The sequence below is a fragment of the Zootoca vivipara genome, chromosome 1 (genome assembly GCF_963506605.1).
Source record: "Zootoca vivipara chromosome 1, rZooViv1.1, whole genome shotgun sequence".
NCBI classification, from domain to species: Eukaryota; Metazoa; Chordata; class Lepidosauria; order Squamata; family Lacertidae; genus Zootoca; species Zootoca vivipara.
The window spans coordinates 46,869,390-46,893,432 of NC_083276.1; the positions used below are offsets into that span (position 1 = coordinate 46,869,390).

Genomic DNA, 24,043 nt, shown 5'->3' on the forward strand with positions numbered 1-24,043 from the left:
AAGGAAACCATTAGCTGATGCAGACAGTAGCTCCCATTTGTCATATCCTCTCTCTTCTCATTTGTCTGTTAGCTACTGGTAAAAACTGATTTAACCTTTAAAAAATCTATTCTTGGATTAAGACCCAAAATGTTGCTGTTCCACATATCCTGCTTCATTTATCATTTTGTATAGGATCTGTGTGGCAAATGACATCATCATGGCCTGTTCACATATTCTGCTGCAGGGTAGACGGGGAAAAGTTAAATGTTTAGAATCATAGAATCATCAAGTTGGAAGGGACCGTGAGGATCATCTAGTCCATCCCCTTGCAATGCAGGAATCTTTTGCCAAATGTCTAGTTCAAATCCTCTTCAGCTGAGAGACCAGCTGAGCTAATCCAGCTGTTTGTATGAAGATCCTCTTTCGATTAACGTAGACATATGGTAATATATTTGCGAGTTTAATAAACAGGAAATACTTTATATGTAGAGGAATTCATAATATAGAATCATAGAATCGTAGTTTTGGAAGGGACGACAAGGGTCATCAAGTCCAACCCCTTGCAATATCAACTAGATCAGGGCTTCAGCAAACTTTTTCATCAGGGGGCTGGTCCACTGTCCCTCAGACCTTGTGGGGGGCCAGACTATATTTTGATATGATACAAGAGCACCACGAACCCCTGTGGCTGCTTACCTGTGTCTTGCGAGCGGCAGGGGCTGGCGGCAGCAACAGAGGGAAAATGAGCAGCGCGCAAAAGGGCTCTGGAGAGGGGCTACTTAAAATTGCAGCCGCTTGATCGCGGCTGCTGCTGGCACCAACAAAGCCCAGCCCCCTTCCTCCTCTAGGCAGGTCAGGGAGAAGCCAGGAGGAGGCGCTGGCCGCTGTGTGAGGGAGAGGGAAAGAACGCGCGCTGGCGATCCACATGATGATTCCCGGACCGTCCGCTGGCCAGATCCAGAAGGCAATTGGGCCTTATCTGGCCTGCGGGCCTTGGTTTGCCGTCCCATGTACTAGATAATACAGGGCAGATGTCCATCCAAGGAAGGAGAGTCCACCACCTCTCATGGGAGTCTGTTCCCCTGTCAAACAGCTCTTAGAAAGTTCTTCCTGATGTTTATGTGAAGCAACAGAGTAAGGCTAAAGGAATTGCTGTGGAATAAGCATCTTCTTGTTTATATAAATTGGGATGGGGGACCAAGCTAGGTTTTCAACCTGCTTTAGCTGCTGCATATTATTATTTAGCACCAATCATATAGCTGGGGCTCCAGCCAGTGTGGTCTAGTGGTTAAGAGCTGGGTGACCTTGGGCTAGTCACACTTCTTTGAAGTCTCTCAGCCCCACTCACCTCACAGAGTGTTTGTTGTGGGGGAGGAAGGGAAAGGAGAATGTTAGCCACTTTGAGACTCCTCAAAGGGGTAGTGATAAAGCGGGATATCAAATCCAAACTCCTCTTCCATCCTTGCCCAGAATATTTAATTTACCATTGTAGTTTGTATACAGTACTGTACGTTCTGTTTAAAACTCTTAGTATTTCCAAGCAAATTGGCATGTGAGAAAGGGGGAAATAGATTGATGATAGGGTTGCTAACAGACCAGGAAAAGAAACAAAGCTTGGCTTGGCCTGTCACTAACAGCAGGTTTGATCTGTAGACATTAGCAGGCAAATCTGTTCACTTTGCTAATATCTACAGGTCAAGCTGCTATAATAGTAGTAGTAGTAGTAGTAATATAATAAATTTATTATTTATACCCCACCCATTTGGCTGAGTTTCCCCAGCCACTCTGGGTGGCTCCCAATCGAGTGTTAAAAACAATACAGCATTAAATATTAAAAACTTCCCTAAACAGGGCAGCCTTCAGATGTCTCTTAAAAATAGGATAGCTGCTTATTTCCTTGACATCTGATAGGAGGGCGTTTCACAGGGCGGGCGCCACTACCGAGAAGGCCCTCTGTCTGGTTCCCTGTAGCCTCACTTCTCGCAACGAGGGAACCGCCAGAAGGCCCTCTGCGCTGGATCTCAGTGTCCAGGCTGAACAATGGGGGTGGAGACGCTCCTTCAGGTATACAGGACCGAGGCCATTTAGGGCTTTAAAGGTCAGCACCAGCACTTTGAATTGTGCTCGGAAACGTACTGGGAGCCAATGCAGACCTCTCAGGACTGGTGTTATGTGGTCCCGGTGGCCACTCCCAGTCACCAGTCTAGCTGCTGCGTTCTGGATTAATTGCGGCAAAACAAAGGATCGGTCCTTTAAGAAGTTGACAACTGTACTTGCCTAAGGAGTAACCAAGAGAAGATTGAAGAGAGGTTTGAAGGGGCAGCAAGCTGGTTGGAAATGAGAAGGAAGAATCACATTCTTTTGGCTTCTCTGACTGTGAGACTTCCTGTGGATGAACTGAAAACTTTTTAGTTACGATGACATTCAATAGCTGGGAAAGATTGATTTTCAATAGGTTATTACTTTTACCACTGTTAATTTAAAATTCTAATCCTGCTGTATGTAAAATCATTTTGTGCTGGCCCCCATGGTACTTCTATCAATGCGCAAACCAGCATCTCATTTTTTTTACCAAAAGAAAAGCACTGATTATGATACAGTGAGTGAATGAGCTATGAATGCTTTTGCCACAATAAATTCTGAGGTCCACTGGGAGCCAAACCCTATTTATATTTACTGTCTTTGTTAATAGTTCCTCTGTAATTCGGATGAACAGTTTGTATCCATCTGATGCCATGCATTGAGTATTCTATTCCCAATTCTTTGGCATGCCTTCCTAGATGTGATCAGAAAGGCTCCCTCCCTCTTGAACCTCAGAGGCTATTCAACAGGTTATTTAGTTTCCTGTTTTGGGATTAATTTTAAATTGATTTTATCCACTGTACATCTTTTGTAATTTTTATGTAGTTAGTTGTGGCCAAAGTTTTAGCAAATACTCTTAACTGGATTTGGGACTTGAAATAAACATTGCTACTTGTCTGAGATTTTGCCAAAAATTTAACTGAAATTTTGCTACACATCTAATTCATAATTTAGTCCTTAAGTATAGAGCTTGGGTGGCTTATTGGATCCTCAGTAATGTTTCCTTCCTGGAAATTTATTTAGGACGTCTGAGTAATATAAGGAGAAGTGTGGTTCATGGAACACAGTTACACATCTACAGACATTCTGCCTCCTTTGAACTCCTTCCTGTCTTGTTGTGATAAGGAGGGATGGCCGATAGATGCTTCATGGTAGTTAAATTGCGGCAGCCCATCTGATTCTTTTTGGTTTCTTGTTTCCTAGTTCCCTGCTCCGGTATGGTGGGAATCTATCGCTTCAGAGTGCCATGAGTGTGCGGTTTAACAGCAATGGAACACAGCTGCTTGCTCTCAGACGTCGGCTGCCACCAGTCCTTTATGACATCCACTCCCGTCTGCCTGTCTTCCAGTTTGACAACCAAGGATACTTTAATTCTTGTACTATGAAAAGCTGCTGTTTTGCAGGTGATCGTGATCAGGTAAAGAGCCTCAGTTGCCAAGTCTATGAGCTGAATAAATATTTCATTTGTGGTATTTATATCCCACCTTGCTCTCCAAGGAGCTTAAAGTGGCATATATGGCTCCCTCCCTCCTTGTTTAATCCCCACAACAACCCTGTGAGGTAGGTTAGGCTGAGAAGGAGTGACTGATGCAAGTTAATCCTGTGAGTTTCATTGCCAGATGGGGGCTTGAACCCCAGTCACCTAGGTCCGACAATCTAACCTCTACACCATACTGGCTCAATGGGCACTTCAAGAGCATTGATGGCATGGAATTAAAACACAGGGTCAGTGTGCCTATATTTAGGTTTCCCCCTTGCTTAAAACAAAGAAGGGTGTTAGCACTGAGAGACCTGGCCAACATATCCACACAACTTAGCCAACCCTGTGGGGTGAACTAGGCCGAGAGATGGTAGCTGACCCAGGTTGTCCACTGAGCTCCTCACCTGGGTGGTCATTAGAAACTGTATGTCTCTGGTTGAAATCCACTGTCCACTTCACCCCACTAACGTGACTTTCAGACTAGACACATTAAAGGGAGGGGGAATGAAATACTTTGATACTAAACAGGGTAATGGAACTGTGGTAGCTAAGGCTCCATTTCTACTCCCATCAATGCATCATATGAGTTTGTTCCAAAAAAGCCCCAGATAGCGAGCTGTTTTAGTGCATACAGCTGCTTGCAACATGGCTCTGCTGCGTTTTCACCATATTACTGTGGTATGCGAGAACTTGGACCGTGCTTCACAGCAAATAGCTGCAAGCAAATGGCACACCATGCAGAGCTGTTACATGGCTATATTTCCATACGAATCGTGCCTTGGCTAATGCAGAAATGTTAATTGGGAGGAGGCAGTGCACCATGTTGCCTTGATTTGAGATGGCTGGTGCAAATGTTTAGAAAGATGATAATGTGCTTATTTGCTTTCCCTTTGTTTCTACCTGTTTCTTAAACTTATATCCCACATGTTTTCATCATGGAATCCAAAGGGGTGTGCATGTGGTTCGGTCACCACCTAGGCACCGAGCAGACTCTAAGCTGCTTTGTTTCTACATGGTGATGACCCCATGTGCCTCCAGACCTACCCTTTAGGATATTGATCATCTAGTGGGTTATGATGACTTACTAGCGGGTTATCTGACCTCACGTGACTGAGACCAGTTGCACCACCATTTTGGGCGGAAGGGGGCGAGTGCTTTCCTTTGTTAGAGGGGGAGGGAAGAAGGCTGGTGCAGTATGGTAGGGAGAGGGGGAGGGGGCCGGAGAAAAATTAAAAAGGAATGCTGTTGGGAACTTGCATATATTTTATTTAGGTAGCAGAAGGGAGAGGAGAAAAAGTAGTCTTCAGAATGCCTGGTTTTGGTGGCATTATGGGAGGTGGAGTCTAGTTTTTTGTAACTGCACTAATGCTCTATCTCACATAGGTGCCAACTCTAAGGCGCCCAGGTCCCTTCACCCCTCCCATAAAATATTGGAGGGTGCCACCCCAATTTTGAGAACAATCAGTTGCAGAGGAGGCCGAGTGTGGAGCTGAATGCAGTGCTGATTCAGTGGTTGGACGCTTCTGCTGCTGCTGCCACAGAGGGGAAGCAGTCCTGGGCCGGTGGCAGGAGGAGGAGGCCAAGCTCCAGAAAGGAGGAGCCACCAGCCATTGAAGCTGCACTGCTGTTGTGTTTGGCTCTACCCCCTGACTCCTCCCTGTGTCACACAGGAGTCATGCATGTGTCATCTCCCCCCCCCATCCCCCATTTTCTACTTAGGTTGATGCCTCTATCAATAAAAAGTGAGTAAAGTTTGGTGAAATACGAATTTCTTTAGCACGATCTCAGCATTTTAGGGAATGACTCCCAAAACTTGACGAAAAATTTCCTTTGTTTTAGATCAGTGCTGCCTCTTTCATTTCTCCTTAGTTCTGAAATCCGTTTTCCCCGCCCCCTTTTGCTTTGCTATAGATGTAGCAAAGCTCCGGGCCACCAGTAATAAAAAGCACTACTTTGCTGCTTTTTTCAAGCAAGAGTTAATGTATGCTCTCTGAATAAAACTAAAATTATCTTTACTCTGTGGCATGTCCTCAGACATTACATCACCACTCAGTCTCCTTTGTTGATATTATGCATGTACAGGGAAGTTTCAGGAATGCATCAGTCACTGGGTTGCTCTTCCAGCATTCCTTAGGATGAGTCCTAGAAAGAGCAGTGGCTAAAACAACTCATTTACATGCTGTTTTGTTTCATGGGCGTACCCAGGATCAAAACTAGGGGGGGCAAGGGGAGGGGCCAAGGCACGGAAGGGGAGGGGCCACAAAGTGGGCGGGAACAGCGAACTCGCGCTCCGCCGGGCTGTGCCCCTCCCTAGCAGCAGGGCTGGTGGGCGGAGGCGGAGCCCAGCCCAGCGGAGCGCGAGTTCAGCGTTCCTGCCCGCCGCGCCGCGCTCTCTGGTTCCCCGCCGCGCTTGGCCTTGCCTGAGGGCGCGCCGGGGAGCTGGAGGGAGGGTGCGGCGCGGTGCGGCGGGAATGGCGAACTCGCGCTCCGCCGGGCTGTGCTCCGCCTCTGCCCACCAGCCCTGCTTCTAGAGTAGGGCAGCTGCCCTAACTTGCCGCATGGTGGGTACGCCCTTGTTTTGTTTTGTTTTGTTTTGTTTTAAATAAACTAGGGAACTTGCTCAGTGCCACTTAAGAATAGAACTTAGAACTGGCAGCATCCTCCCCCCCCCCAAGTCAACTTTGGGGGAAAATTTTTTGCATGCTTTTGCAGCACTAGGAATTTGGTTTGGTTTAGGGTAGGAAACATTAAGCATTCTGAGGCTCGTTCAAAAACGGAAGCATTCACTTCCGGGTTTTCGGCGTTCAGGTTCCGAATCGTTCGGCTTCCAAGACGCTTGAAAACCGAGGTTCCACTGTATCAGTTTTAGTCGGAAAGGGCAGGCACTTGACTACTTCATACCACGTGAATTCCCTCTCAGAAGCAGTGCTGCTCTCTAGTTTAACTGATAAGATTTCCCAAATTCCACCAGGCTTGTGTTTTCAAATTATAAACTAGATGTGGACAAACCATTTACAAGCCTAATGTTGAAACAGTTGTATTTCGATGATGAACAGGGGAATGCAGGGAATGATGACCTAAATACACCCTATGAGGGTTTTCTGATTATCTTCAAATGCATTTACAATGATTAATTTTGAATGTTTTCATTAAGGCCGTAAGAAATATATTCTTGGTAACTTTAAGCAGCGAGCTTACTGAGGTGAAACACTGACATTGCCCTATACTGCCAGTGGGGGGCAGCAGTGGCTATTATGAGACCTATTACTGTACATTGAAAGCAAATATAGACAGGGCCATGTATTTAATTTCTGATATTGACATGATATATACTGTTCAAACAGTTAAAGGCTAGGATTTTTTGAAGAATTATTTTTGAGTGGTCAAAGAGAGTGAGGGACTTACCGAACATTTGAATATTGATGAATTATTTTTTATCCCCAATTGGCTTACTCTTATTAGCATACCTTTATTTTATGCCTTTTCTTGCTTCCAGAAATATGTCGCTCCTGATTTTCTGCCTTATCAGTTGTTATATTTTGGGTGTACATCTGTGTGTGATAGAGCTGTAGCACGTGTTTGTTTAAATAAGCAGCATATCACAAAACAGAACAATTGGTTTTACCGTTACCGTTATTGAAATTTATAGCAACCCTCCTTTGCTTCAAAACTTATGGAATTTTATATATCTGAAGAGATGTAAAATAGGAAGCTGCTCTTCTTCCTGTGACTATTTTGAGAGTGGAAACTGGCTTTTGCCACAGACTTGTTGAGATTTCATGCAGATGAGCAACCTGGGAAACTTTTTCGAGTGCTGCTGTTGGCAGGGGGGGGAACTAAGGGAAAGATTCAACGGCACTTAAGTGTGAAGATGGCAATCCAAACTGAACCACTCTTCTCTTAAGCCCTGGTTTAGTTGTCAGTCATATCCCATACCTGTGGTGTCAAGCAGGCCATCCATTTTTTAAAGCAACATTTGTTTGTTTCCTTATTTAAACAACAACAAGCAATTATTTGAAGTGTAAAAGTGCTCTGGGGAGGACAGGGGATTTCTTGGTGTCATAGCTGAGAGATTAAGGGTTAATAGCACCCCACTCCTCTGCACTAGGGTCCTGATAAGAATTGGGAGCCCTGTGCTGGTGAACTGTGTAAAAACAAAAAATCTTAAAGGGCCCAGTTATGTAGCTAACCTAATGTGTAATTTGGCTCTTTAAGATGTAAGAAGCTCTGTCAGTCATGAATTGCCTTACACAAAAGAAGCAAGCAAATGTGGAGCAAGAAAAGAAGGCTGGCTTTAATTTTCCTCTTTAATACTTTGCATTCAGCGAAACCTACGGAAATATAAAAGCTTCAAGATGCCGACTGTTTTCCAGCAGACAGTAGTTAAGAAAAAATTATTCCTGTTGGTGGCTGAATTCCAGAATGTGCAAAAAGCACTGCCATTAAGACCACAGTAACCGCTGCTGATCATATTCCATTTTGCATAAGTTGCTTGTAGTATGTTCTCCTTTTGGGGCAGAAATGGGAGGGAAGGAAGGCAGGCAAGGAAGCAGCAGAGCCAGCAGTCTGAGGATGACTCATTCTAAACAATTGAGGCATGTTTATAGAGTTCTGGGATTGCTGCTTTGTGCAGCAACAGCTATTTAACCATGCCTGGGAATTTTCTTCCTTCTAAGGCAAACTTCTGAATCAGCAGCTTGTCATCCAAAGGCCTTTCCTCCCCTCCCCTTTTGGTTGTTTGCAGCTAGTCACAGATAGAGGATGATTTACATCTTTGCTCATCGAATAACTGAATATTTCCCCAAAAAAGACTGTTAATGTTGTGTTTGAACACATTCTCTTAATGTTTGGAGAAGTTGATGGGAGTAGGAAATATGGAGGAGGGGAGGGTTGGCATAAGAAGTACTTTTTTTTTGCTGCTTTAGGTCACACACTTGGGCCTGATTTGCATGATACGCTAAGCTAAACCTTGAATTAGGAAAACAATGCAAGTGTGCAGGATCAGTGGCATAGCAAGGGAGCGGTCCACCCCGGGTGCCACCCTGGAGGGGGTGACATTTGGGGTGCCGCACGCCAGCGGCACCCTGTACGGAGTGCGCACGCGCGGGATGCCACACTCTGTATGGGGTGCCGCACAGGCGCTGCACCGGGTACTGCCTGGGCTTGATATGCCACTGTGTAGGATCCCAGAGAGGAGCTTCTACCACCTTTTCTCCCCTCCAGTACCATTTGCTGCATGACTTAGCATGTTGTCTGAATGGGGGTTGTGGTTCACCTCTCTGCTTGCTAACCACGAGGTTAGGAAGGAGATAGCTTGGCACAGTGCTGCAGCAAAAAGGACCAGGGAGGAGCTCAGTGGCTATAAGCTTCTCTCCAGGAGCCAACACAGGCTTACTAAGGTAAGGTTTGGTTTTGCAGGCCTTGTGAACCAGGCCATGATGTCACACGTGATGTATCCTCAGTGCTGGAGATACAGCAGGCAGCATATATTTCTTAACAACTTTCTTCATATTATCCTACAAGAGCAGCTTCTCTGACCACTCTCCTAAAAAACAACAGACTAGAACAGAGATGGGTCTTCATTTTTCTTTCTTTTAGGCAAGAGGTGAGCCAATTTTAGGCTTGTCAGTCTACTAGAACCCCTAAATCTACCAGCCACAGTCGTGCAAAAAGTATATAGAGTTAAAATTAAAGAACAGTGGTGCCTCTGAGCACATTATGAGGTGTGTTATGAATGGTAGCAATAGGTGTATTTTTTCCTCAGTAGCCTACCAGAGGTGCACTGAACTTACACATGCACAGTGTCTACTCAAGTTAGTTTTCTTCATTTCAACAACAGCCACATTTAGATGAGGGGGAAACCATTTTCTTGTTGCTTTTAAGGAGTCAGAAATACTTTCCTATGTTGCAAATCAACCAGAGATCAGATTCAGATTTATTGCGGCTATAAGCCCACACAATCAAAATTACATTGAAACATAAAACACAAACCATCTATCAGAAAAACATAGACATAAAACATCTGTACAAATTTACACCACAGCCATTTGGGTGCACACAGATATATGCATAATTGCCAAAAGAAAATAGAATAAAATATGTAGAACTTTCAATAATCATACAGCAGTCTCTTATGAGAGAGGACTGAGATTAAGAACCTTGCTACCTGCAGAGTTCAATGGGGGTCATTATCTTGTAGGGTAAGTGCAAGGTATGACTCTGCTGGTTTGTCATCAAATTCCTGGATTATTGGGTTCAGTATATTCGTCCGAGCCGCACTATACAAAGGGCAATTGAACATTATATGCCGGAGGGATTCTGTCGACTTATTGTCATAAACACATAAGGTGGAGGCTTGGCCTTTAACAACCAGAGATCTGCATTCTGCCCTGCTTTCTTTCCTTTCCTTCTTTCCTTTAATTAATTTTTTTTATTAAAATAAACCAAAGACAAAGAGCATAAAGAAATACTATTACAGCAGGTTGGAAGCAGCATACTGTTGGACATTATCATCAAACGTGTTCCAAAACATTGCAAAAAAATACCCTTTTTTCTACAAACCTGTTAGGTTGGTTTTAAAATTAGAGTTGTGACCTCTTTGATGCAAAAAATATGGGAAAGTCAGGAAAGAGAACAAATGGAAAATTCTATTTATCTCTCATAAATGCCTAATTGCAAGATTCTATGACCTTTGGTTAAACTTGGACCGGAACCAGGATACTACATATATGAGAAAATGGTTGTGAGATTTGGATCAGAGAATAACCAGGAAACAATGGAACTGGGTTTAGGACAACCTCCATTATAATTTAATTTCAGCAGATCCAAAAGAGAACTATTTTAAAGCTCTCTCTCACTGGTATTAATGCCTTATAAATTGAATTTAATATACAAGTTAGGGTTGTATAACAGGAGTGCCTGGCGTGCTCTGGTCCATGGGGTCACGAATAGCGGAAACTACTAAACAGGGTTGGATAAATGTTGGGGATGTGATTAAGCAAAGCAAATTACATACTTATCTTCTGGAATTGTTCTCAAATAAAAATATTCTGGAAATTGGTTTGGGTTAATATCTTTGATATGTTAGGATACCACGTCCACTAGGAACCTACAGTATTTTTGCTTGGTTATCTAAAAGATGTCATTCGAGATAATGACCAATAAATAATGTTTAACCTTATAACTTCTACAAAGTTTATAGTAGCTAAAAATTGGGGGAAAGCATATCTCCTACTATATCTGAATGGATTGAGAAAATTTGTAACTTTGATTAAAAGTAAAGGTAAAGGGACCCCTGACCATTAGGTCCAGTCGTGACCGACTCTGGGGTTGCGGCGTTCATCTTGCGTTATTGGCCGAGGGAGCTGGCGTACAGCTTCCAGGTCATGGAGCCAGCATGACAAAGCCGCTTCTGGCGAACCAGAGCAGCGCACGGAAACGCCGTTTACCTTCCCGCTGTAGCGGTACCTATTTATCTACTTGCACTTTGACGTGCTTTCAAACTGCTAGGTTGGCAGGAGCTGGGACTGAGCAACGGGAGCTCACCCCGTCACAGGAATTCAAACTGCTGACCTTCTGATTGGCAAGCCCTAGGCTCTGTTGTTTAACCCACAGTGCCACCCGCATCCCATGATTAAGCTATTACAAACTTTGATTAAGCTATTATAAAAGAATACATATAAACCAACGATTCTGTTCTACTTTCTGACCCACCCCTTCTGTAGGCTATGCTTTCTACCTCTTGGCTTCAGAAAACATTGCTTGGAAACACTTTGTGTGCAGATCATTTGTCTCTTTTGTATGCAGGCATCCTGCATTAGATGTGTGTCTTGCAATTGCTCATGATGAACTCTTTTGAGGAAACTTCTCTTCATACAAACATGGGTGGGGAATAAATAATAAAAATTTTATTACTACTACTGCTACTACACTAAGACTATTAAACTGAGTGACTATGCTACAACTGTGTGTTTAGTGAAACTCACCAACCACTAGCACAGTGTCGGCTGCATTTGGCTGGCTGTTAAGTGCAAGATACAGTACTTTTTAGTTATACTTTTAGTTACACTTTTAGTTATAAAAAATAATGTGTAGGTTGCATTCACACCTACAGCCTGACCAACTTTCCTGTGCTAGATCCTTTTTTGGACATTGTTAACATTTGCCAAAAGAGACTCTGCTGGCAGCACTTCTCTAAAGCTGTCCTCTTACAAGCACATCTCTAAAATTCCACATGAAAAGGAGTTCCTTGTGTGACTGTTTTCTTCTGGCAGTAACTAGGCTGGAGAGCCAGAGCACCTTGACTTTACATCTCTGGTTAAAATTGAATCAACTTTGTATAAGGGGTAAAAACTAAAGTTTTGCCTTATTTTCCCTTCTTTCTTTGTGCTACTGGGTTACAAATATGAGGAATTCTTTGTTGGACATCAGATTGGCACAGAGTGGAGATTGGTCAAATGTTGTAAAAGACATAACTTTCTGTATCCCCACAAAGTTGCTCTCAGGTGTTCTACCTTTATTCATAAGAACTTCAGCTCCATATGCAATTTTAAAAATTGTGGTAGGAAATGCCCAGTTCATTAGCACTTGCCTACCTCTGCAGTTTTCCAATTCTTCTATAAGTGTACAGTAATTGTGTTTTATTTTCTTTTTTCAGCTAAACAGACTAGTAATGTACTTTGAGGAAGTAAGCTTTTAAAATTATCAGTACTGTACTTTGAACTTTCATAAAGTGGGCATATTGAGTAGAACAGGGGCAGGTGTTTGACTTGTGTAGCATGATTTTTATGGGTATAATTTCAATGGGACTGGAAAGTAAATATGCATTGGATTGTAGCTTATCATTTTTGTAGCCTGTTGATTTTTAAAATCAAAGCCTTCCCTCCCCCACTGGTTTATCATGAATCTCTGGTCTTTATATTTTCAGTCCTTGACCTGCCGCCACACGAACAATATGAATTCTAGACATGTAGAATATATATGTATTGCATCATATAATCAAGCTATTGGAATCTTCCAAATATGTATATTTCAAGGGTTGCCTTAGTGGTGAATTTGTTGTAACTTACTAGTATTTTTATTTCTAACAGTACATCCTCTCTGGCTCTGATGACTTTAATTTATACATGTGGAGAATTCCTCCGGATCCAGAAGCAGGTGAGTGTTCCTGTAGAATCTTCCAAATTAAGTTACTAGCGCTAGGAAAAGCAGTCTTCTAGAACAGTGTTTCCCAAAGTGTGGTGTGCATACCCCCAGGGTTATGCAAAAGAGTTTCAAAGGGTACATCTAGTCTAGATAAAATAATAATATTAAAACTACAAATTATCTTCTCCCAAAAAGGCCTACCACTGGTATAACCTCTCAAAAGAGGTATACAATCATTGTAAGTTTGAGGGACACTATTCTACAATATTACCAATTTGTGCAAGAAGGTGCATTATTGGGGCCGCCTTTCTGTACATGCATACCTTTGGGGAAACTCAGTGATATTTGCAATCCTTTACATGTCTGCTTGGAAGCACTGAACTTCTCCTTGTTTGTATGTGACGTGTGTGTATCCTCATCCCCATCGCCTTCTTAATCAAAATCATCTCTCCCCCCTAGCTGCTCTTTGCCTTGTAGGGGTGGGGAATACAGGTTTCTGTATTTTTCACCTAACACTGTGCTATTCATTGATGCAATCAATCAGAATATGTAACAGTTTAGAATTGCAACACCTAAAACACAAAAAAGCACTACGTATTCACAATATTAACAACTACTGAAACACACATGCACTAAGCTTAGCGCTTTAATTTTAGCTCTTTGTTGGTCTATGTATGTTGTCATGAGTGTCACTGCTTTCTCACTTTTGTGTCCCCAACATGGCTGTTTTTTACAAAACTAAGTGAAGGTTCCTTCATGTCCCACTTCTGGGCTTCCAGAGGCATCGTTTGTTGAGCAGTGACCAAGCTGAAATACATGAAGTAATAAGTTCTTTACTGTGGTGCCAAGCCTAAAGGTCCATGGTTTTGGTAACCGAACCAACCCAGCCTTATATTTGTATGACCAAGTGAATGTGGTTCTCCTGTGATAAAGGAGGCACAGACCTGTTGGGTTCAGAGGCCTGGGACTCTTAGAAACATAAGAACCAGGACGTGTACTGTGTCTTATTAGATAGCAGGTTTGTTTTAGAGTTCCTTACTTACTTGCAGCTACATGCAGATTGCTGTTCTTCCTTCCAGAATTCCCTTTCCCCCTGTCTGCCTATTGTAAGTCCTGGGGTGAACTAGTCTACACTTAGAGCATCCTAGAATCCTGGTTTGGATCAAGGGGTGGATCTGCCATAAGCATTACAGGGACTAATCCGTTGGTAAACCACCAAGAGAGTAGATAAAAACAAATGCATTTGTGTTGGCTTGTCCTTTACTTGAAGGTAGCTTTTCTTCCCATCTATGTTGAGACCATCACTGCTTCACCTTCTGGATAATAGTTAGTACCAACAGTGTAGTAAAATGGAATGGCCATCTACTGTATCTGCCTGCCATAGTTCTGAAGTTGCTAAGGGAAAGACTGCCTATGATTTAGAAGCTTCATCTGATGAGAAATGCTGCTGTACGCCTTCCACCAGACATTCCTGTCTTCAGCCTCTTCTGTTCCAGTTACATTGGTTATCAATATGCTGTTTTTCACAACTATCTGTGGTATGCATGCATGCAGGCTTACTGGAGTTTTTGAATATTTCACCACTGGCATAGTCCAGAGTCAGGGTGTCCTTGACTTAAGGCAGTTTTACTTGCTGCCAATGAAATAGTGACTAATTTAGTGGAAGGTGCAGAATGGGATAAGGGCAGTGGTGGACTTACGGCCTGTAGCTGTACACAGCTAGTGTTTCAAATTCAGTGCAAACAAGCCATTCTCTGGTATATGGAGCTATTCTCTTCTGTTGCTGGTTTTTTTCCAGGTGGAATCGGAAGGGTGGTGAATGGTGCATTTATGGTATTGAAGGGTCACCGTTCAATTGTGAATCAGGTCCGATTTAATCCCCACACCTACATGATCTGCTCCTCAGGTGTGGAAAAGATTATAAAGGTGAGCTCTTTCCCCCTCTTTGCCATGGCTGTTGAGTATCCTCTTCTCAGATCTTAAAGTAAATGAAACCTCTTTTAAATGTGTAAACGTTTCCTTGCTCATTCTCTGTGATGCATGTTCTTAAGCAGAACTGTTGGTTGCTATGATAATGCGGGACTTGTGTTTTTTGCTAGAATGTGCTTCATATTCTTCATTTATTGGGAAATACAAGTTAAGGCAGCCACACACACCAGCAAATGGCATGTTTACCGTAATATAATTGACTAGTCAAAGCTGGTACAGTCAAGACACCCACACACTTTATCCCACTCAGTGAGAACCAAACTAGATACAATGTTGGCAGCCTGCTCATGTCTCCCACATGTTTGGGTTTTGTGGGGGGGTTGTTTGTTTACTGAAATGCAGCCATGGGAGGAGGGGTGCTGAGAACTTGATCAAGGAAACAAAGGCTTTCCTTGAGCTGATTATTATAATATTTATTCATACCTTGCTTTCCCCCCTTATAGGACTCTAAAGTGGCTTACAGTTAAAAACATGACTCGCTAAAAATATATTTTTTAAAACCAATTAAACATCAATAGAATTAAAACTATATACATACCGCTATATGAAATCTGTTTAGAACATAACAAATAATTGCAATAAAAACCACAACTGAGTTGTCCAAAGCATTTAAGCATTTGTCTTTTATGAAGAGCAGCAACTGCATTGAGGGGTGCATCTTGAGAGAGAGTGTGCACAAAGAAAGCATATCCACTCAGGGAGCCCCTCTTCATAGAGGCCTTTTCAGTGTCCATGGACGAATACATGCCCTCGGAGGCCTTCCCTGACACCTGCAGGGTCCCATTCTCCCACCCCTTCCCTGCTGATATTTGGCCTGGGAAAGTTTAACATTTGCTCCCCAGCTGCACACTCTGGGTTGGTCACCCCCACTTAAGCTTAGTGGGGCGCCAAAGGGCGTTCCCAGGGCTAAATACTGGCAGGGTGAAGGGGATGAGTTTACATCCATGTGCATGGTTGGGGAATGTACATGGTGTCCCCAACAGTTTCTCCAGTTTGTAAATATGTCCATAGCTGGCACCCCCTGCTCTGTGGGTAAATAACCCTTAAGATCTGAAACAACACTCAGCTTCTCCAGATGTTCATGTTGTAAGGAGTGATAACTTTATAAATATTTATGAAAATAGTAGATGGTCTGAAATGTTTAATTGCTTGAAACACTTTTAGAGGCTACTGCATGTGCAGCAGTGAGGGTTTTTTTTTTTGCTGGGTTGAGATTATCTGAGTCAGGTGCAAACCATGACATTAGCTGTTTTAGGGATGGTGCACAGACTTTGTTTGGGTTCTACCACACAACACATTGACCGCATTTGCGTCACCTTCCTTCAAATCCAGGATTTTACCCATTCTAAGCTCCGAACAAACCTGTGAAGTAGCCATTTAGCTAGGAGAGAGTGAGTTTCATGGGTGGAGAGGGGCTTGAAACTCGCTTTTCCTGGTCCAAGTCCCAACTCCCTTGTCACTGCACCACACTGGCTCACTGACGTTGAGCTGAACCCTTGAGTAGATCGTCTTGTGCTCTTTTATGTATATACAGGTGCCCTGCAGGCTTAGAAAGCAGGTTCAAGAGGATTTAATTCTATGCCTGTTCTGTTTTCAACCATCCGCTGAAGAGCTTTGTAAATGTCTTTAGGGCAGATGGCAGTAATTGAGGCATATCATGTAAACACTTTAGTCGGTTGCACATTGATTGACTGACTGTAACCCTGTTGGCCATTTACAGGCTGGGGGTCATGGCTGGCCCAAATCCTGCCAGCATGGTCCACTGCCTGTCTGCATAATACAGTACCAAGAATCTATATTCAGTCTGTGTCTCTGACTTGCTCTTTGAGTTTGCTACTGCTTTCTCACCCTATTCTCCAGATACTAATGCATATTTTAAAAGGGATATATCTGGCGGCAGCACAAGCAAGGGTTTTAATTACACTGTGTTGTGTACTATCGAAATGCCTTGTTTCTTGTTTTTGAGACGTCTCCCCTAACTGTATTTACACCAGTTTCTGCCAAACGGGTATACGCATAGACTTAATTGGTTCAGTTTGAAGCCTCTTGTGACATTTGAATGTAATAACCAATGAAGCTCTGAATCTTTCCTGGGTGACAATGTTGGATTAATGTAAGAATGTAAACAGCCCCTGTGTTGCTTTTGTTGCACCTATATTTTATTTTTAATTTTTTGCTGGGGGGGGATATTGATTCAATTAAGTGTCTTTTTCAAGAGCTCTCCCAACCTGACTGTGGTGCTTGAATGCCTCTGGAAAAGAGAATTCATGTTAGGTCATAGGTTAAGCATCTGTATCTTGTGAAACATGCTTATCTTTTCTAATGTACAAGCTTAAAACTAATTATGAGGAAGAAATATTGATGTATGTAACTGCCATGCTGGAACTCCAGTTTTTCTGTGCCTTGTCCTCATTTTTGCAAGACCTCCTATTTTGGGACAAGAATGGCTCAGCTTCAGATTGTTTGCACCTAAGCTCATATCCTACACTCACATATTGTTGACCAGCCTTGTAAGCCCCTTACAGACTTTCCCACCTGTTGAGATCAAAATGTGAGGCCCTGCACTGGAATTTTCACCTGGGGAAGGTTGAATTGGCAGGAACCCAACAGAGCAGTTCTTTGCAAGGGCTCCCAATTTTAATAACCCTTCAGTAAGCTGATTTATCTGGCTCCTAAATCCTTAGAGCGGTTGCCAAAACTTGGCCTTGAGAGGAATTTGAGAGGTGGATGAGTGGATGTGGACAGCAGCTGGTGACTTCTCTGTTTTGGTGTGTTATGAATTAAAAAGTAAATTTAAAATCCAGCTTTATTTGAATTGTTAGCATGGCTTGACGGCAGAGTAATTTTGTGTAAAGTTTTTATGTGGAAGATAGCCTTTGAGAAGAGACTTTTAAGCTAAATGGAGATTATGAAGCAACGCTGTGATTCAGAGAGAACATAATGGGTGAGTCAAAGGAGAGGACTGCAGAAAAGCTTACTTGGCAGGCAGATGTTGCTCTGTAAGCAATAGAAAGGTAGGGTTGTGTACACTATTGAGAGAAACTGACTGGTCTGTAGAGGGCTTGACACCAGGAGGGCAGTCTTGAACTGAATACTGATGGTAGTGGCAACTTGTCAAACTGTGTGGGAGGGAAAGTTGTAAGGTATTGCTGATTTATACTTTAATGAAAATTGAAATGCACTACTATGTAAGAGATGGAAGGTTTTTTTCAGCCATGTTTCTATGGAGACAACCATAGAGGCAAGCTACTATCTGTCTCTTGCTTTTATAGGATAATTTGATGTAGCACACCTAATTATACACACTTGCAGCAAAATCATAATTTAGCCTACCTGAACACAGCATAAAATATCTTGTTGGCTTGTCACTTAACCTGACATCTCCGAAAGGTCACCTTCCTGCATGTAAAAGGAGTCTGAGGCTTTCCTGGCAACTGCAGGTGATTGTAAAAAAAAAAGGTTGCTCCTTTGAAGGGCTTTGCTTGCTTCTCAACTTCTATCCCAACTCTAAAATCTTCCCAAAGAGTAGCTGTGCTCATCTCTTGCAGCAAAAAACAATCAGTCTTGTGTCTCCTTCAATACGAATGCATATATTGTGACATAAGCTTTCAGAGACTCAAGCCCACTTGTCAGATGCATGAAGGGAAATCTTAGTTGGCAGGTCAACAAAGGAGAAAATGGTATGGTGGGAGTCATGTCTGTCTTGTTACATTCTTTGGTAGCAAGTGCCTTTAAAAGGATTTCTTCTGCAAAGTCATGTTTTTAGGACTCAGGTTTTCAAAGTGGGTGTGGGGACTAGGATTGAGGGTGGTATGAAAGAATGTAGTGAGGGAAGGGTGTGAAGTTCCTGACTTTATTTTCAAATACCGGTAATTGAAGGGGAAATTCAATAGCCATTAAATTTTCTCCCTTTTGATTACTGCCTAACCTGTTCTTTGGTTTTGATACTATCTTTCTAACCCAGACTTCTACAGAAGCATGAGAACTAAAGACCTGTATGTATTTTTTTTTCCTTACTGACATTTGGAATCTCCCCAGATTCCACATTCATGTTGTGATCCAATGGGCGTTCCTTGCAGGTCTTCCTCAAAGTTGGACTCTTCTGTTATTATGCAACTTCTGTTATTGTGCAGAATTAAACTAGGAACAACCTCCACGTGTCTGTACTTTTTCTTCTGGGGGAAGTAATTTGAGGGAGGCATTTCTGAATTCGGCTACTTACTGAACTGGTTCCTTTAAGGACTGTTAAGAGGACCTATCAGGACTCAGCAGCACTACACAACTATACCAAGTCACAAATATCCCCTTCTTGGGCAAGGTGATTAAAAGTGTGGTGGTGCTCCAGCTTTAAGCCGGTTTGAAGGAAGCTGAGCATCTGGACCCATTTCAGTCTGCTTCCAGGCCTCTTCATTGTACTGAAACTGCTTTGGGTGCCTTGACTGATGACTTTGGTTGAGAGAGAAGGGGAATGCAACCATGTGCATTCTCTTTGACTTCTCTGACTTTTGGTAGTGATGACTATGGTATTCTTCTGGACTGAATGGGGGGGGCACCATTTTACTGGGGTTATGTTCCTACCTCCAGGGTCACTTCCAGAAAGGAGCAATTGGGGGGAGGGGTTGTTACTTGACTCCCTAGAAATTGACCTGTGGAATTCTGCAAGGGTCCATTCTGCTGTCTGTCCTGCTGTTTACTTGGCCTGGCCCCTTGGGGTGAAAGGCTGGTAATAAATAGCAGAACTAAAATAAGATAAATATGTAAAGCATGTCTCCCGAAGGCCCAAACCCACAACTTAGATGAAGGTGGGGAGGTAGGGCCTGCTACAGAAGGGCTGTCAAGCAATTAATTTTTTTAAGAAGCAGATTAGGATAAATGGGCATTACCACCAAGCCCTACTATGCTGTTTACTGTTTACCTCCCATGTGCATAGATCTGCTAGCAAAAGAGGATGGATCATAGATGTACACTAACAGGCATGCTCATCCTCTTTTGCAGACACAGCCTTCTGCCTGGGAGGTGAATGGTGTCAGGTGGTTCTGCTCATCTGTGCTAATTCAACCATATATTGGTCTTTTAGTGCTAGCCTAGGTGTATTTTTAAGAAATACTTGGTAGGACAGTGAAATTCTAAGCACCCCCATCAGCTTCATAGGCATACATGATTGGAAATGGCTGCACTGCTGTTATCATGGCATTTGAGTATAGGGGAACCAATACAACAACAACAACAACAACAACAACAACAACAAGTAGTAGTAGTAGTAGTAGTTTATTATTTCTACCCCACCCATCTGACTGGGTTGCCCCCAGTCACTCTGGGTGTCTTCCAACAAAATATAAAAGCACTAAGACACTGAACATTATAGACGTTCAGCTTACATTGTGGAGGCATCCACAACTGCTGAGATGCTGAAACATGCAACTTGAAACACCACAACACGTCTCTAAAACAAGCTCTAGCTCTAGTTTCCTGGGAAACAAATGCCTGCCTTACTGCCTAGACTTTTATTCAGAAAGCAACCAAGTATTCTTACCACCTCCTTTCTCTCCTCTCCCCCCTCACTTGTAAACACCTATTAGATAAAAATAGAGCTCTGCAGTCTGGCGTTCATTTCATTTCAAGCTAGGGGGCATTTTATGAGTTGTGAATCCTCAAGTGTAGGTGGGGAAACATTTTGCACGTGAAATGGAACATCTTTGTGAAACCGAGTAAAAAGAATTGTTCTTTAAGATCAGCCACACCAATAGTCTTGCAAAGTGATATAGGTTGCTGGAAAGCCTTAAAATAGCAACTGGGTGATATATATAAAGCAACACTTCTTTTTCTTCTTTTTACAGATCTGGAGTCCTTACCGGCAGCCTGGTTGCACAGGAGATCTGGATGGTAAAATCGAGGATGATTCCCGTTGTCTGTACACACATGAAGAGTACATTAGTCTTGTGCTTAACAGTGGCAGTGGCTTGTCTCATGACTATGCCAATCAGTCAGTCCAAGAGGATCCACGGATGATGGCCTTCTTTGACTCCTTGGTCCGTCGAGAGATTGAGGGATGGAGCTCTGATTCCGACAGTGACCTTAGTGAAAGCACAATCCTGCAGCTCCATGCAGGAGTAAGTGAGCGTTCGGGGTATAGTGAGTCTGAGTCCTCCACGTCTCTGCATCACTCCCCACCTCACATGACAGAAGAATCTGATGAAGCTGCTTATAACTTGGGAACCTTGAGATCTACCGAATCTCCACCAGCCAGAGAAGCTGTGACTTCTCGCCAGCAACGTTTGTCTGCACTGAGGAGGTACCAAGACAAGCGTCTCTTGGCCCTTTCTAATGAGTCTGATTCTGATGAAAATACTTGTGAGACGGAGCTGGATGCTGATCTCTTCCCGAGGCCCAGGTCCCCAAGTCCCGAAGAGAATGACTCAAGCAGCTCCAGCAGCAGCAGCAGCACAGAAGATGACGAGGAACTGAATGAGCGCCGTGCCTCAACCCGGCAACGCAACGCACTAAGGCGCAGGCAGAAGCCACAAAAGGAAGAAAGGACTAATGCAAATACCAGCACAGAAAACGCAAGCACCTACTTAGGCGAAGACCTTTATGATTATCCCCAGATCAAAGTGGATGACCTCTCTCCTTCTCCAGCCTCATCTCCCGAAAGGAGTACTGCAAATACGGAGGTCCGCAAAGAGAAGGTCTCTCCTTGCTCAGAGAGTGAATCTGTAGACAGGAAGATCTACAAAGCTTTCAGGTGGCTCCACTATTCTTATATGTCTTACGCGGCTAACAAAGATGGCGAAACTTCGCATGGAGGTGGTGAAAGTGAAGGGAGACCCGGAACGAGCAGAAAAACCCAAGGTGGGCAGGATCCCTCTACTGAAAGCCGCAACAAGGAAACCTTCAAGGAACGTAGCTCGGCAGAAAATTCTAGAAATGGTCAAGATCATGAATGCGATAATCAGCGGCAGCTGGAGGATCAAGAGAACGTCACCCAAGGGAATGGAAGCAGTGGGCCTGTGGAGCATTCGTTTGAGATGAAGAAGCTCAATGGAAAAGCCACATGCAAAGGCCGAAGTAGTTGCACTGAAGAGCCACGCAGCCAGCCTGCAGGATTTGTGGAGCAGAAAAGTAACCAGAATTGTCAACCTGCACCCAGCCACAACCTACTGGTTGTCTCCAAGGATTCATTTTCCACCGCTGCCACCTGTAGTGGATCTGGAAATTACTCTAGAAACCCAACAGATGACAATGAGGACAGGAACACGGACAATTCCTGTGCAAACCACAATAATGGTCACTTGCACCCTCGCTCTTCTTACCTTAGTAACGGACAGAGTTTTGGAGAGCAGGAGGCTGTGGCCCAAGGAAGACAATTACACTTAAATGCTGATAATGGCAGCCTTGTGCAGACATGCACATCCTTGCACAAGGAATGCAGCCTGTCTGCAACAGACTCTCCCAGTCACACCGTGAGCACGAAAGAGGAAGCTGCCGAGTTGCATCTTTCAGGCAGTGATGGCTCGCAGATCCGTGGGCGACAGAAAAGGCATAGAACAGAGTTTGAAGACACAGATTCTGAGAAGTCTTCCTCGGAAAAGAAGTTAAAAACACACACAGCCTGGGTTTGAAATGTCACAATTCCAGTTCTCCATTCCATTCTCCAGTGGGTCTATTTTAAATTGCCAGGGGCTATGTTGTATAAAAAGATCTAATCAACCTTTAAAATGAGACTGAGTATAGTATACCCTTACAAGATTCTGTTCAAGTAAATCCTTATTCAGACAGTTGACTTATTCTCGTGTGACGTGTGGTGTTTGTTCAGCTAGCTACCTAACGTGGCTGTTGTAAATCTTACTCTTCTGAAGAGAATTATTTGCGTGTTGATACTGTGGGTTTTATAGTCTCATTGACTTGAGGGATAGGCAACTGACATCTATGACTGATGCTTCTGGGGTGTTTTTCTGCACATGAGAATGGGAGCAAATTGGGTGCCGCCTTCTAACCCTCTCCCGTGCTTCTGAAGTCTTAAAGAAGAGTGACTGTTTGATTTGGTGGAAGCATCCTCATGGTTTTTGTATGTAAAGTAACATCACACAGCTGTTTGTACTTAAAGTAATCCAATTACTCATTCAAGAGGCAGGGGATGGTTTTGTTTGAAACTGTTAAGGTAGTATCCAGAATGACCTTGCTTTTCCCCCTTCTTCTAAAGTTAAGCCTCTCCTACCGCAAAGTAGCCATATTTGTCATTGGATTAGAATATAGACTCCACACCAATTGAAATTCACTAGAGGTATAATCTGGAAGCACTGCTGTACTTCCCATGGCTTCGTCCCTAAACTATTACCTGATTTACAGAATAACTTGCAGCAAAGCTACATGAATCTTGTATGTAGCTACAATTCTTGTGTCTGCATGATACTGGTGATACAGTCCAGGAAAGATGGTTAGCGTAACTCGGAGGAGAAAAATGCATATTGATGTACCTAACAAGCTAACTGTGAGCGTAAACTGAATCTTGAGACCCGGTTCTCTCTCCTTTTCTTTTCCTTTTTTTAAAATAATTGATCATCTTGGGAACAGTAGGCTGACTTTAGAGACCCTGGTTTTACAAGTCCTGCACTACAGTTCAAAAGGTGCAGATTGATGTATGGTTTCCAATTAAACAAATATTTTTGTGTGTATTGACTATCTTGTTTTTTATGGTAAACCATAACATTGGTATATATTTTTGTAATAGTTATATACTGGAGAGGGGATGGCCTTGCAGTTCAACACTTGACACTGGTAAATTCTTCTGGGATTCCAAGTACAGTGGTACCTCGACTTACGAATTTAATGCGTTCCGAACGCACATTCGTAAGTAAAAAAAAATTGTAAGTCGAATCCCACAGGAATGCATTGGGAGAAAAAAATCGTAAGTCAAAGCAACCCTATCTAAAAATTCGCAAGTCAAAAAAATCCTACCTAAACCGCATCCAAGATGGCGGACGGAGCTCCGTAATTCGAAACATTTGTAAGTTGAGTCATTTGTAAGTCGAGGTACCACTGTAAACAGAAATGTTAACCAGCCAATTTTCGTATGTTATCTGCAGAGTTTTTTTTTTAATAATGGTGCCGGCACAACCATACTCAACTGGGTGGGGGAGGTGGGAGGGACTCTCCTAGATGCTGTTACGATTTGTACTCTGCTTTTGGGTGGTTTGCCTGTCCCTTCCCACATTACAAAGTAGGTTGGTAGGTGTCAGCCCTACTGCTGTGTCCTTTAGTGATAGCTGGAGCTCTTTTCCTCGAATACTTCACTGCTTTTAGCGTGTCTTAATGATACATTTTGGAAAGTCGAATATGGATTAAGAAGGAGGAGTGGGATGGGAAGAT

At 43.1% G+C, this 24,043-nt stretch overlaps 1 protein-coding gene across 1 annotated transcript in view; it reads left to right on the forward strand.

Annotated features, from left to right (window-relative positions):
* DCAF5 (DDB1 and CUL4 associated factor 5) overlaps nucleotides 1–23,349 on the forward strand; it is a 42,214-nt gene extending 18,865 nt beyond the window's left edge. The window contains exons 6-9 of the mRNA XM_035113580.2: nucleotides 3,268–3,481; nucleotides 12,634–12,700; nucleotides 14,487–14,614; nucleotides 20,515–23,349. Of these exons, the coding sequence (XP_034969471.1) occupies nucleotides 3,268–3,481; nucleotides 12,634–12,700; nucleotides 14,487–14,614; nucleotides 20,515–22,296 (2,191 nt within the window). The 3' untranslated portion in view covers nucleotides 22,297–23,349. The remainder of the gene's footprint in view (nucleotides 1–3,267; nucleotides 3,482–12,633; nucleotides 12,701–14,486; nucleotides 14,615–20,514) is intronic.
* The last annotated feature ends 694 nt before the right edge of the window (nucleotides 23,350–24,043 follow it).